At 48.9% G+C, this 15,444-nt stretch overlaps 1 protein-coding gene across 3 annotated transcripts in view; it reads right to left on the minus strand.

Moving 5' to 3' along the window:
• gak (cyclin G associated kinase) overlaps window positions 1–15,444 on the minus strand; it is a 48,603-nt gene that overhangs the window by 4,890 nt on the left and 28,269 nt on the right. For 2 of the 3 annotated variants that reach the window (XM_014172640.2, XM_045706848.1), the window contains exons 12-22: window positions 11,030–11,047; window positions 10,254–10,303; window positions 9,712–9,860; window positions 9,364–9,486; window positions 9,045–9,178; window positions 4,026–4,220; window positions 3,754–3,871; window positions 3,212–3,291; window positions 2,581–2,774; window positions 2,294–2,458; window positions 19–465 (exon numbers count right to left, since the gene is read on the minus strand). In XM_014172640.2, coding sequence (XP_014028115.1) covers window positions 19–465; window positions 2,294–2,458; window positions 2,581–2,774; window positions 3,212–3,291; window positions 3,754–3,871; window positions 4,026–4,220; window positions 9,045–9,178; window positions 9,364–9,486; window positions 9,712–9,860; window positions 10,254–10,303; window positions 11,030–11,047 — 1,673 coding nt within the window. The remainder of the gene's footprint in view (window positions 1–18; window positions 466–2,293; window positions 2,459–2,580; window positions 2,775–3,211; window positions 3,292–3,753; window positions 3,872–4,025; window positions 4,221–9,044; window positions 9,179–9,363; window positions 9,487–9,711; window positions 9,861–10,253; window positions 10,304–11,029; window positions 11,048–15,444) is intronic. The other variant, XM_014172641.2, reaches the window with a different exon arrangement.

The raw sequence follows: 15,444 nt of genomic DNA on the forward strand, positions 1-15,444 counted from the left end.
CATCGTTAAGACGCTTACGTTTGGGGGTGGCCGAGTCTTGTGGTGCAGCAGGGTTACTGAAGAAGAGGTCCTCCTGGGCACCTCCGTCCCCAACCAGGTTGTTGGAGCTGCCCTGCCGAGCGTTGCTGCTGGGCGTGGGGGCAAACAGGTCGTTGAGAAGGTCACTGTTACTAGACGAAGCCTTCATGCCGCCTGCTGCCGTGGCGGGTTGTGGGGGGGCGGTGGAGCTGAGGTCAGAGGTGAGGCCCAGCAGGTCAGCCGTGTCACTGGGCCCCGGGGACTCCTGGGGTGTGGGGGCAGCCTGGAACTCAGCGTTGAACAGGGACTCGCTAGGCTCCCTGGAGAGGGGTTCGCCAGCCAGGCCGGAGAAAGACTCCTCGTCCACGGAGGCGTCACTGAGCTCGTCCTGGTCGTCAATGGTGCCTCCCAGGCTGTCCGAAGCGTCCGCTCCATGTCCACTCCCATCTACGTGACATAGACTCGTCAAAAAAGGCTTAGGGCAGGAGTATTATAATCTGGACCCGGAACCTTCCACTGCTGATTGTCATTCTCCTCATATCAAGGACTGATTTAGACATGGGAGACCAGGTGGGCACAAATAATTATCATTATTCAATACAATCAACCAGCTAACATGCAGATGGCCCTTGCAAAGAGAATCAAAATAACTACACTGCTCAAAAAAATAAAGGGAACACTTAAACAACACAATGTAACTCCAAGTCAATCACACTTCTGTGAAATCAAACTGTCCACTTGGGAAGCAACACTGATTGACAATAAATTTCACATGCTGTTGTGCAAATGGAATAGACAACAGGTGGAAATGATAAGCAATTAGCAAGACACCCCCAATAAAGGAGTGGTTCTGCAGGCGGTGACCACAGACCACTTCTCAGTTCCTATGCTTCCTGGCTGATGTTTTGGTCACTTTGAATGCTGGCGGTGCTTTCACTCTAATGGAAGCATGAGACGGAGTCTACAACCCACACAAGTGGCTCAGGTAGTGCAGCTCATCCAGGATGGCACATCAATGCGAGCTGTGGCAAGAAGGTTTGCTGTGTCTGTCAGCGTAGTGTCCAGAGCATGGAGGCGCTACCAGGAGACAGGCCAGTACATCAGGAGACGTGGAGGAGGCCGTAGGAGGGCAACAACCTAGCAGCAGGACCACTACCTCCGCCTTTGTGCAAGGAGGAGAAGGAGGAGCACTGCCAGAGCCCTGCAAAATGACCTCCAGCAGGCCACAAATGTGCATGTGTCTGCTCAAACGGTCAGAAACAGACTCCATGACGGTGGTATGAGGGCCCGACGTCCACAGGTGGGGGTTGTGCTTACAGCCCAACACCGTGCAGGACGTTTGGCATTTGCCAGAGAACACCAAGATTGGCAAATTCGCCACTGGCGCCCTGTGCTCTTCACAGATAAAAGCAGGTTCACACTGAGCACATGTGACAGACGTGACAGAGTCTGGAGACGCCGTGGAGAACGTTCTGCTGCCTGCAACATCCTCCAGCATGACCGGTTTGGCGGTGGGTCAGTCATGGTGTAGGGTGGCATTTCTTTGGGGGGCCGCACAGCCCTCCATGTGCTCGCCAGAGGTAGCCTTACTGCCATTAGGTACCGAGATGAGATCCTCAGACCCCTTGTGAGACCATATGCTGGTGCGGTTGGCCCTGGGTTCCTCCTAATGCAAGACAATACTAGACCTCATGTGGCTGCAGTGTGTCAGCAGTTCCTGCAAGAGGAAGGCATTGATGCTATGGACTGGCCCGCCCGTTCCCCAGACCTGAATCCAATTGAGCACATCTGGGACATCATGTCTCGCTCCATCCACCAACGCCACGTTGCACCACACTGTCCAGGAGTTGGCGGATGCTTTAGTCCAGGTCTGGGAGGAGATCCCTCAGGAGACCATCCGCCACCTCATCAGGAGCATGCCCAGGCGTTGTAGGGAGGTCATACAGGCACGTGGAGGCCACACACACTACTGAGCCTCATTTTGACTTGTTTTAAGGACAATACATCAAAGTTGGATCAGCCTGTAGTGTGGTTTTCCACTTTAATTTTGAGTGTGACTCCAAATCCAGACCTCCATGGGTTAATAAATTGGATTTCCATTCATTATTTTTGTGTGATTTTGTTGTCAGCACATTCAACTATGTAAAAAAAAAAAGTATTTAATAAGATTATTTCATAGGACGTGTTATTTTAGTGTTCCCTTTATTTTTTGGAGCAGTGTATTTTTAGCAATTGTTTATGCACTAGAAAGTGTGCCCGTTGACAGGAGACATACCATCCCAATCCAGAGTCTGGAAGAAGTTGTTGGCATTGGTATCGGTGCTCTGGTGAGATTCTGCTTCCATGGTGGAGCTATCAGGTGTCTGTTCCAACGGAGGCGACGCGGTGTCGTAGAAAGAACCGGAGAAAGAGCCTGGTTGCCGGGGAAGCTCTGGTTTGCCTATGGGAGAGGGAGGGAAGGAGTGGGACAGAACATGAGTTATAGGTACCTCGAGGGCCACATCGGGACTTCAAAATTCAACAGATTCTTTTTTGGACTGACAAGACAGCCGTGAAACCCACCAAACTTGGTGAGGATCTCCTGCTGCTCGTCCCGGCTGGAGAAAAGGATCTTGGGGTTGAGGCCCTTAGTGGCAAAGTTGTCCCAGGGTGGAGTCTTGTTGCTCGGCCTGTCGCAGGGATCCACCTCCATATCCAGGTGGACCTGGAAGAGGTCCGGGTATTTCTCCTGGATGTCAGTGGCGTCCAGGTCATACCTGTTGGAGGAAGACCGACGACGACGGACAGTTATCTAGTCAATGTAACAAATGCGGCAGCTTGCTCAGGTTAGAGGTAGTTAGCTGCGTTCACCTCGAACCTTTCTACAGGAGTGTGAACTCGTACACTCCCACCCCCTCCCCCTCATCATCAATTTAAAACAGAAGGACAGGTGTGAGCAACATGGTGGAAACCCCCTCCAGTCATGCTTGCACCAATGCAATGCATTCAAGTGCATGAGGGGGAGTGAATGAGTGCACACTTCTGGAGAAGGGCAGAGAACTCAGGCAGTGTTTGTAGATAAGTCAATTAGAGGTCAAGTCAATTAGAGGTCAAGTCAATTGATTTAAAAGTGTCCTGGGCTATCATCACACACATACATGCACCTGCCTGGACTGAGGGTAGTGGCTTAGATTGTATGGATGGTGGTACCTACTTTGCAAACTTGACCGTGGTGGCGTTCTGGGGCACAAACCCTGTGTGAAACTGAACCTGGAACATCTTCATGGAAGCCATCTAGTCAACATACACACAGCAAGACACCCACGTGACTTCATAGTAGCAGAGAAACACCCCTTTGGTCGGGTTCCAGGCTGACTACACGGCAGACGCGTGCCAGATCTCACAACACCTGGATAGGTGTTTAACATATCAGCTAACCGCATCGTATGATAAAGCAACCTGATGCTTGGATGGCGCAGTCCAGGATGTGGCACACCATTGTTCGATAGAATGCAACATCCGCAATGTAGTGGGCCTGGAACGCAACCTTTATCTCTTGAGCAACTCAAGTACAACAGGCCTCATTGGATAAGCTCGTTTCAATACATTACAAAAAGTCTGATTAGGGCATTCATTTAACTATGATGTATGGATGCATGTCCTTTGGACTGTCACTGAATTTAACCGAATTGCACGAACAAACTTCACTGAATGTAAACTAACTCTGGGTCCGTCCCTGACTGCTGTGGCCCCTACCTTGGCCTGAAGGCGGCCCCCCAGGGTTGAGCGGGCATGGTAGATGACCACCAGCACATCCCCCTGCACCGTCACGTTCAAGGGGATCTCAGCCCTTCCGTCCTCCAGCTTAAAGTCCCTGCCGAGTGTAGGGGCGAGAGAGAGAGAAGGGGCGAGAGAGAGAGAGAAATGTCTATAACACACTACGGACTCTGGTTGAAAGTAGGTCACTAAATAGGGAATAGGGTGTAATTTGGGACCAATCAACTTAAGTCCTGCATCATGTGACCTACTTCATCTTGTCGTACTCCCCGGAGGTGGTGGCCACGCGCTCCTCTCCCACGTACACCTCGCAGAAGGGCCGGCAGCCACTCTTCTGCTTGTTGAAGAGAGGCACGGGCGTCATGGTGATGGAGCGGATGAGGATGGGTCTGCTGTGTGGGGTGATGGGCTCGTCAGCCATCATGTCACACATGTACTCCATGTACCTGCAGCAAGGGGCAATCAACAGTCAGCAGCAGTGTGTCAACAGGAGCCAATCAAACAATCCTTCACCAGCCCGACGACCAATCAAAAGCGTGCACTCGTCTGCACTGAACATCTCAACACATTTGAACCCTGAACTGGGCGTCACAGAATCTCTGCCCGACTCAAGTTCATAGTAAATAAAATAAAAAGTAGCCTTGTTTGAGTCAGAATGGCCCATAGGGCAGGAGACAATATTCTGTAAAGCATCCGCATACCGAGGCTCAGTTTGCTCCTAGCAGAACTGGGCTAGGTAAAGTGAAAGTCTGTGTTTACGCCGCTGCTACTCTCTGTTATTATCTATGCATAGGCACTTTAATAACTCTACCTACATGTATATATTACCTCAATTACCTGGACTAACTGGTGCCCCCGCATCGGTACCCCCTGTATTTAGTCTCGCTATTGTTATTTTACTGCTGCTCTTTAATGACTTGTTCCTTTTATTTCTTATTCTTATTTTTTAAACTGCATTGTTGGTTAAGCATTTTACTAAGGTCTACACCTGTTATATTCAGCATTTCACTAAGGTCTACCTACACCTGTTATATTCAGCATTTCACTAAGGTCTACCTACACCTGTTATATTCAGCATTTCACTAAGGTCTACCACACCTGTTATATTCAGCATTTCACTAAGGTCTACCTACACCTGTTATATTCAGCATTTCACTAAGGTCTACCTACACCTGTTATATTCAGCATTTCACTAAGGTCTACCTACACCTGTTATATTCAGCATTTCACTAAGGTCTACCTACACCTGTTATATTCAGCATTTCACTAAGGTCTACCTACACCTGTTATATTCAGCATTTCACTAAGGTCTACTACACCTGTTATATTCAGCATTTCACTAAGGTCTACCTACACCTGTTATATTCAGCATTTCACTAAGGTCTACCTACACCTGTTATATTCGGAGCATGTAACTAATAACATTTGATTTGTCTCTCATACCGCCTAAAGAGCTTTGCTTCGAAAACAAGAAAGCGGTAATATTACTGTTGTTTGTCTCTCTTGAGCCACCATAGCAACATAGCCAGAAGCACTTCCTCAAAATAGTCTGAATTCATCAAATCAAAATTCTAATTTGTCACATGCGCCAAATACAACACCTTACAGTGAAATGCTTACTTTACAAGCCCTTAAACAACAATGCTTTAAGAAGTTAAGAAAAATAAAAAAATATTTTAAATGACAGCCTAGGAACAGTGGGTTAACTGCCTTGTTCAAGGGCAGAACGACAGATTTTTACCATGTCAGCTCGGGGATTTGATCTTGCAACCTATAGGAGACCCCCAACCCTGTCCTGTCCATTACAGGACACCCCCAACCCTGTCCACTACAGGACACCCCCAACCCTGTCCTGTCCACTACAGGACACCCCCAACCCTGTCCTGTCCACTACAGAAGACCCCCAACCCTGTCCTGTCCACTACAGGAGACCCCCAACCCTGTCCTGTCCACTACAGGAGACCCCCAACCCTGTCCTGTCCATTACAGGAGACCCCCAACCCTGTCCACTACAGGAGACCCCCAACCCTGTCCACTACAGTCACTACAGGAGACCCCCAACCCTGTCCACTACAGGAGACCCCCAACCCTGTCCACTACAGGAGACCCCCCAACCCTGTCCACTACAGGAGACCCCCCAACCCTGTCCACTACAGGAGACCCCCCAACCCTGTCCACTACAGGAGACCCCCAACCCTGTCCACTACAGGAGACCCCCCAACCCTGTCCACTACAGGAGACCCCCAACCCTGTCCACTACAGGAGACCCCCAACCCTGTCCACTACAGGACACCCCCAACCCTGTCCACTACAGGACACCCCCAACCCTGTCCACTACAGGACACCCCCAACCCTGTCCACTACAGGACACCCCCAACCCTGTCCACTACAGGAGCCTCTGAACATGGAAGTCAGACATGAATGCAAGCAGAGGTGTAGGGTGAAGTTTCCTCACTAATGGATAAGGGAAGGGAAAGGGGGACACCTGGTCAGTTGGATAAGGGAAGGGAAAGGGGGACACCTGGTCAGTTGGATAAGGGAAGGGAAAGGGGGACACCTGGTCAGTTGGATAAGGGAAGGGAAAGGGGGACACCGGGTCAGTTGGATAAGGGAAGGGAAAGGAGGACACCGGGTCAGTTGGATAAGGGAAGGGAAAGGGGGACACCTGGTCAGTTGGATAAGGGAAGGGAAAGGGGGACACCGGGTCAGTTGGATAAGGGAAGGGAAAGGGGGACACCTGGTCAGTTGGGGAAGGGAAGGGGGGACACCGGGTCAGTTGGATAAGGGAAGGGAAAGGGGGACACCGGGTCAGTTGGATAAGGGAAGGGAAGGGGGACACCCGGTCAGTTGGATAAGGGAAGGGAAGGGGGACACCGGGTCAGTTGGATAAGGGAAGGGAAAGGGGGACACCGGGTCAGTTGGATAAGGGAAGGGAAAGGGGGACACCAGGTCAGTTGGATAAGGGAAGGGAAAGGGGACACCAGGTCAGTTGGGGAAGGGAAGGGGGACACCGGGTCAGTTGGATAAGGGAAAGGGGGACACCGGGTCAGTTGGATAAGGGAAGGGAAAGGGGGACACCAGGTCAGTTGGATAAGGGAAGGGAAGGGGGACACCTGGTCAGTTGGATAAGGGAAGGGAAAGGGGGACACCTGGTCAGTTGGATAAGGGAAGGGAAAGGGGGACACCAGGTCAGTTGGGGAAGGGAAGGGAAAGGGGGACACCTGGTCAGTTGGATAAGGGAAGGGAAGGGGGGACACCTGGTCAGTTGGATAAGGGAAGGGAAGGGGGGACACCGGGTCAGTTGGATAAGGGAAGGGAAAGGGGGACACCAGGTCAGTTGGATAAGGGAAGGGAAAGGGGGACACCGGGTCAGTTGGATAAGGGAAGGGAAAGGGGGACACCAGGTCAGTTGGATAAGGGAAGGGAAAGGGGGACACCGGGTCAGTTGGATAAGGGAAGGGAAAGGGGGACACCGGGTCAGTTGGATAAGGGAAGGGAAAGGGGACACCGGGTCAGTTGGATAAGGGAAGGGAAAGGGGGACACCGGGTCAGTTGGAAAAGGGAAGGGGGACACCGGGTCAGTTGGATAAGGGAAGGGAAGGGGGACACCGGGTCAGTTGGATAAGGGAAGGGAAAGGGGGACACCTGGTCAGTTGGATAAGGGAAGGGAAAGGGGGACACCTGGTCAGTTGGATAAGGGAAGGGAAAGGGGGACACCTGGTCAGTTGGATAAGGGAAGGGAAAGGGGACACCTGGTCAGTTGGATAAGGGAAGGGAAAGGGGGACACCTGGTCAGTTGGATAAGGGAAGGGAAAGGGGGACACCGGGTCAGTTGGATAAGGGAAGGGAAAGGGGGACACCGGGTCAGTTGGATAAGGGAAGGGAAAGGGGGACACCGGGTCAGTTGGATAAGGGAAGGGAAAGGGGGACACCGGGTCAGTTGGATAAGGGAAGGGAAAGGGGGACACCAGGTCAGTTGGATAAGGGAAGGGAAAGGGGGACACCAGGTCAGTTGGATAAGGGAAGGGAAAGGGGGACACCGGGTCAGTTGGATAAGGGAAGGGAAAGGGGGACACCGGGTCAGTTGGGGAAGGGAAAGGGGGACACCGGGTCAGTTGGGGAAGGGAAGGGGGGACACCAGGTCAGTTGGATAAGGGAAGGGAAAGGGGGACACCGGGTCAGTTGGATAAGGGAAGGGAAAGGGGGACACCGGGTCAGTTGGATAAGGGAAGGGAAGGGGGGACACCGGGTCAGTTGGATAAGGGAAGGGAAAGGGGACACCTGGTCAGTTGGAAAAGGGAAGGGAAAGGGGGACACCAGGTCAGTTGGATAAGGGAAGGGAAAGGGGGACACCGGGTCAGTTGGATAAGGGAAGGGAAAGGGGGACACCTGGTCAGTTGGATAAGGGAAGGGAAAGGGGGACACCTGGTCAGTTGGAAAAGGGAAGGGAAAGGGGGACACCGGGTCAGTTGGATAAGGGAAGGGAAAGGGGGACACCTGGTCAGTTGGATAAGGGAAGGGAAGGGGGGACACCAGGTCAGTTGGATAAGGGAAGGGAAAGGGGGACACCTGGTCAGTTGGATAAGGGAAGGGAAAGGGGGACACCAGGTCAGTTGGATAAGGGAAGGGAAAGGGGGACACCAGGTCAGTTGGAAAAGGGAAGGGAAAGGGGGACACCAGGTCAGTTGGATAAGGGAAGGGAAAGGGGGACACCAGGTCAGTTGGATAAGGGAAGGGAAAGGGGGACACCGGGTCAGTTGAACAACTGAATGCATTCAACTGAAATGTGTCTTCCTCATTTAACCTCATCCCTCTGAATCAGAGAGGTGCGGGGGGCTCCCTTAATCCACGTCATCGGCGCCCGGGGAACAGTTGTTTTTGGGGCTTAACTGCATTGCTCAAGGGAAGAACGGCAGATTCTTCCACCTTGCCGGCTCTGGGATTCGAACCAGCAACCTTTCGGTTACTGGCCCAAAGTTCTTAAAACACTAGGATACCTACATGCCGGATAAGGTTAGGATTGGGGAGGGGAAGCTGATCCTAGATCTGTACCCAGGAGAAACTTAAGGCTGGATGACTTGACCAGGAGCACCTACCTCTTGTGGGAAGGGGAGATCCCCGGGGGACAGCGCTTCATACTGAACATGTATACAGCCGCCTCGGCCGTGGTGAAGAGCACCTACCTCTTGTGGGAAGGGGAGATCCCCGGGGGACAGCGCTTCATACTGAACATGTATACAGCCGCCTCGGCCGTGGTGAAGAGCACCTACCTCTTGTGGGAAGGGGAGATCCCCGGTGGACAGCGCTTCATACTGAACATGTATACAGCCGCCTCGGCCGTGGTGAAGAGGCGGCAGAAACACAGGAAGGAGCACACCGCCACAGCCGAGGCCGCCCGGCCGTCCTACAAGCACACAAGACAAGGGGGATCATGGGTCAACATGGGGGACTAAGAGTACAAGTTCTCAGGTTGGTCTGCATTTCAGACAGACTACCAATTATGGGAGGAAAAGGTGATTAAAAAGATATATAATGAGTACTTGGTGTCCCCCAGTGCGAGTGAGTGAGTGTAGGGCTGGCTGTGCTCACCAGGCAGTGGACTACGGCGATGTTCCTCTGGTCCTGTTTCAGCCACAGGTGCATGTTCTTACAGAGGCTGTAGAGGCTCCTCAGGTTGGGTGCCCGCCGGGCCTGCCAGCCACACTCCGACACCTACGGCAGGTCAGGAAGAGCTTTTAGGAAGTCTATTTTCAAATAGGTGTCTGTCTAATGACTATACCTAATACTGAACTTTAACTTTGACACAGATTGCAAAATTCCCTCAAATAATCAGGGACGCATAAACCAGCGCACCAGTAGAATTGTTCCTCAAAACCCTCCTTTCTTTACCTAATAGTAAATATTGGTCATATTCTGTCTGGTGGTGGGCTGCCTTACCCTGTTGTGGAAGCGGGTGGGTCTGTAAGAGCGCTTGGTCAGGTTGTAGACGGCGTAGTGTCCTGCATGACGGCCATCCAGGAAGAGACGCACATCCTCCATGTTGTTCTTAATGGCAGACTCCACTCCCTCCGCCGGGAAGGACATGACTGAGCGCACACACACACACACACACACACACACACACACACACACACACACACACACACACACACACACCGAGAACCGAGTAAACCATCACATTATTTCACTTAGCCTTTTTGAAAACACTCTACAGATGGATGAGCTTCAATTCTGCTCAGAGACATAAAAAATAATGCTGAAATGGTTCTATGTCATATTTTTATTATGTCATATTCAAGGACAAGCCACAAAGCAACACAGTTTAGAAGGTGGTCAAAGACAACAACAACAAAAAATCCATAATAGTGTACAATGAGTAGCCTGGTCCCAGATCTGTTTGGGCCATCATGTCAACTCCTTGTCATACCAAACAAGAACACAAAACTGATCTAGGACAAGGCTAGAATGAGGGTACATACCTGCTATTCTAGAGGTGATGTAGGAGATATCCAGGTCTCCCTTTGTATAACTGTGAGAAGAAACAAACAATGGGTACAATTCAGATCTGTTGTCACAAACGAAGAGGACACTTGTTTCCCGGACAATACTGAACAAAGGCCAGGAACAAAAAAAACTGACAATCTAGTTGCCAAATTTCAAAGGGGCATTCTGGTTGTATCCCAATATCTCCTCCTTCCTCCTGTAGTGTGCACTCGTTGACTACTTCCCATAAATGTAAAAAGTGTTGGATTGGCATAGGGAGTTTGCATACATCAGTCATTTACCTGTGAACAAGTGCACACTTCAAGAGAGAGGAGAGACTATTGGGACACCCACCAACTATAATCAGTTGTGTGTAGAAGCATTTCACAGCAATGACACATTTTCTATCACTATCATCGCACATTGTCAATGATAGAGACTTAAAAAAAAGAGATTTAAATACAGTACTTTTTCCACCACAAATCTACAGTCTAAACTGAAGAAAACTAGTTGGATCTATGGGATTAAAAAGAACAGCCACAGATGTAGGCGAGTTAGGAAAATGAACGTTGGTGAGATGTTGGTTTTTAGTAGGCGGTGGAGGATTAGAATTCAAACCATGTTTCAACTCAAACCCCATGTTCACTTTGTGCTGATAACATGGGATTATGGACACAGCAGTGTGAATCATTTTGCAGACTACAGCCACACGCACACAAACACACAGGAAATGAGGCGGGTACAAAGAGGGCGTGTAGTATCCCATATTTACCTGGGGCTACAGGAAGGACTTTATAGGACCATGAGTTGTGGTAGAGGCAGAGTTCATAAAACAAAATCAGAAAAACACAAAACAGAACTAAAATGGGCAAACCAATGAATCAAAACAGGATGAGTGGACAAGGGTGGAGTGAGTTATCAGATCCTAGAGAGAATGGTGTGTGTGGGTGTGTGGAGCTTGCATGGGCAGAGATATTTGCGATAATGCAGAAAGGGAGACAGTCTTTCTGAGCAGTGTGTGTGTGTGTGTGTGTGTGTGTGTGTGTGTGTGTGTGTGTGTGTGTGTGTGTGTGTGTGTGTGTGTGTGTGTGTGTCAGGTTTTCAGTTTCGGAAATGTGGCGCCGGACATTTGACCGGCAGCATTTTAATTTACCAGATATTTGAGAAATTTAACAGACCCATATGCATTGGGTGCATAACCTGATTAGGGTGTTCATCCACGGTTCTCAGAATGACAGAAATCACATTTTCATTATGGTAATTCATATTAACAGAACATGCAAGTCGACAACGTGCAGTCCCCTTCTCACCTAATTGCAACGTGCAGTCCCCTTCTCACCTAATTGCAACGTGCAGTCCTTCTCACCTAATTGCAACGTGCAGTCCTTCTCACCTAATTGCAACGTGCAGTCCCCTTCTCACCTAATTGCAACGTGCAGTCCCCTTCTCACCTAATTGCAACGTGCAGTCCCCTTCTCACCTAATTGCAACGTGCAGTCCCCTTCTCACCTAATTGCAACGTGCAGTCCCCTTCTCACCTAATTGCAACGTGCAGTCCCCTTCTCACCTAATTGCAACGTGCAGTCCCCTTCTCACCTAATTGCAACGTGCAGTCCCCTTCTCACCTAATTGCAACGTGCAGTCCCCTTCTCACCTAATTGCAACGTGCAGTCCCCTTCTCACCTAATTGCAACGTGCAGTCCCCTTCTCACCTAATTGCAACGTGCAGTCCCCTTCTCACCTAATTGCAACGTGCAGTCCCCTTCTCACCTAATTGCAACGTGCAGTCCTTCTCACCTAATTGCAACGTGCAGTCCTTCTCACCTAATTGCAACGTGCAGTCCTTCTCACCTAATTGCAACGTGCAGTCCTTCTCACCTAATTGCAACGTGCAGTCCTTCTCACCTAATTGCAACGTGCAGTCCCCTTCTCACCTAATTGCAACGTGCAGTCCCCTTCTCACCTAATTGCAACGTGCAGTCCCCTTCTCACCTAATTGCAACGTGCAGTCCCCTTCTCACCTAATTGCAACGTGCAGTCCCCTTCTCACCCTAATTGCAACGTGCAGTCCCCTTCTCACCTAATTGCAACGTGCAGTCCCCTTCTCACCTAATTGCAACGTGCAGTCCCCTTCTCACCTAATTGCAACGTGCAGTCCCCTTCTCACCTAATTGCAACGTGCAGTCCTTCTCACCTAATTGCAACGTGCAGTCCTTCTCACCTAATTGCAACGTGCAGTCCTTCTCACCTAATTGCAACGTGCAGTCCTTCTCACCTAATTGCAACGTGCAGTCCTTCTCACCTAATTGCAACGTGCAGTCCTTCTCACCTAATTGCAACGTGCAGTCCCCTTCTCACCTAATTGCAACGTGCAGTCCCCTTCTCACCTAATTGCAACGTGCAGTCCCCTTCTCACCTAATTGCAACGTGCAGTCCCCTTCTCACCTAATTGCAACGTGCAGTCCCCTTCTCACCTAATTGCAACGTGCAGTCCCCTTCTCACCTAATTGCAACGTGCAGTCCCCTTCTCACCTAATTACAATGTGCACTTTGAAGATGTTAGAATAACGCTCCACATTTACTTTTCCTCAGACAAGACGAGTAACGAACAGCTGAATCACTATCCCCCCCAACTTTCAAAAGCAAATGAGTCTGATGCAACAGATCAGAACAGTTCGCTTAAAATGTTGATAAACTATTATTTCTTCACAATATAAGCCGAGCAATGCCCACAAGGTAGTAGGCTACACGCAAATGTTTGTTCAATAATACAATTAACTGGTGAGAGGTTTCATGTGACCGAAATGAGGGGAGATCTTAACATGTAACAGCTAGCATGGGTTGCTAATATGACCTAGGATTGTGTCTTTGGCTACCAGACAATGGGAAGAAAAAAAAGTTGATATAAAAGAATTGCCTCCACAGCTGTGGTCTGATTTTGGCTAGGCTACTTTGAAGCAAGCTAAGACATGCCTCATGTAGTAAAACATTCAGGTTTCATACAATTAAGTACCTTGCCTACCTGGTTAAAAAAGGTGAAAAATAAATAAATAAAAAAGTAGCTATACGTTTTCAAAATGGACACTGCCTCCAGCTCATTGCAAAGTGGTATGACGCTGATAAACCCTGCCTTCTATTGCCTATGCATTTACTGTTTGAGATGCTGTAGCAGCAGCTCTCGCGCTGTCTGATAGATTTTCCACTCAAACGCTTTGTATCTTTATGATAAATAAGATACATAATGAATATTGTACATAGGCGCAACTGTAATTTCACAAAATTATGCGAATTAACCTATAGACCGATAAGCATGACCAGTCAAAATGTATTTCCATCGACTGGTATTTAGAGGCTAAAAAGCATTATTTCACAATGGGATTTTTTCTTCTTCTGGACAATTGGCCAGTGCCACTTCAATTTTAATTTAAAAAATGTATCGGCCAAAAGCTGGCTATTACCGGCTAATGGAAACATATGAGAAAAATTTTACAAATTAACTTTTAACAAGGCACACCTGTTAATTGAAATGTATTCCAGGTGACTACTTCATGAAGCTAGTTGAGAGAATGCCAAGAGTGTGCAAAACTGACATCAAGGCAAAGGGTGGATACTTTGAAGAATCTAAAATAAAAAATATATTTCGATTTTTTAAACACTTTTTTGGTTACTACATGATTCCCCATGTGTTATTTAATAGTGTTGTCTTCTCTATTATTCTATAATGTAGAAAATAGTAAAATAAAGAAAAAACCCTGGAATGAGTAGGTGTGTCCAAACTTTTGACTGGTACTGTAAGAATTCAGACCCTTTTCTATGAGACTCAAAATTGAGCTCAGGTGCATCCTGTTTCCATTGATCATCCTTGAGATGTTTTTACAAGTTGATTAGAGTCTGTGGTAAATTTAATTGATTGGACATGATTTGGAAAGGCACACACCTGTCTATATAAGATCCCACAGTGCATGTCAGAGCAAAAACCAAGCCATGAGGTCAAAGGAATTGTCCATAGAGCTCCAAGACAGGATTGTGTCGAGGCACATCTAGGGACGGGTACCAACAAATTTCTGCAGGATTGAAGGTCCCCAAGAACACAGTGGCCTCCATCATCCTTAAATGGAAGAAGTTTGGAATCAACAAGACCCTTCCTGGAGCTGGCCGCCCGGCCAAACTGAGCAATCGAGGGAGAAGGGCCTTGGTCAGGGAGGTGACCAAGAACCCAATGGTCACTCTGACAGAGCTCTGTGGAGACAGGAGAACCATCTCTGCAGCACTCCACCAATCAGGCCTTTATGGTAGAGTGGCTAGACAGAAGCCACTCCTCAGTAAACGGCACATGACAGCCCGTTTACTGAGTTTGTCAAAAGGCACCTAAAAAAAAACTGTCTGGTCTGATGAAATCAAGATTGAACTCTTTTGCCTGAATGCCAAGTGCCACATCTGGAGGAAACCTGGCACCATCCCTACGGTGAAGCATGGTGGTGGCAGCATTATGCTGTGGGGATGTTTTTCAGCGGCAGGGACTGGGAGACTAGTCAGGATCGAGGCAAAGATGAACGGAGCAAAGTACAGAGCGCTCAAGACCTCAGACTGGGGGCGAAGGTTCACCTTCCAACAGGACAACGACCCCAAGCACACAGCCAAGACAACGCAGGAGTGGCTTTGCAACAAGTGTCTGAATGTCCTTGAGTGGCCCAGCCAGGGCACGGTCGAACATCTCTGGAGACTTGAAAATAGCAATGCATCGACGCTCCCCATCCAACCTGAAAGCGCTTTAGAGGATTTGCAGAGAAGAATGGGACAAACTCCACAAATACAGGTGTGCCAAGCTTGTAGCGTCATACCCAAGAAGAATCAATGCTGTAAATCACTGCCAAAGGTGCTTCAACAAAGTACCTGAGTAAAGGGTCTGAATACTTATGTAAATGTAATATAGATAGAGATGTGTGTGTGTATGTATGTATGTATAGATGGATAGATGTATAGATGGATGGATGTATGTATAGATGGATGGATAGATGTATAGATGGATGGATAGATGTATAGATGGATGGATAGATGTATAGATGGATGGATAGATGTATAGATGGATGGATAGATGTATAGATGGATGGATAGATGTATAGATGGATGGATAGATGTATAGATGGATGGATAGATGTATAGATGGATGGATAGATGTATAGATGG

This window comes from Salmo salar, chromosome ssa24 (genome assembly GCF_905237065.1).
Source record: "Salmo salar chromosome ssa24, Ssal_v3.1, whole genome shotgun sequence".
Lineage (NCBI taxonomy): Eukaryota > Metazoa > Chordata > Actinopteri > Salmoniformes > Salmonidae > Salmo > Salmo salar.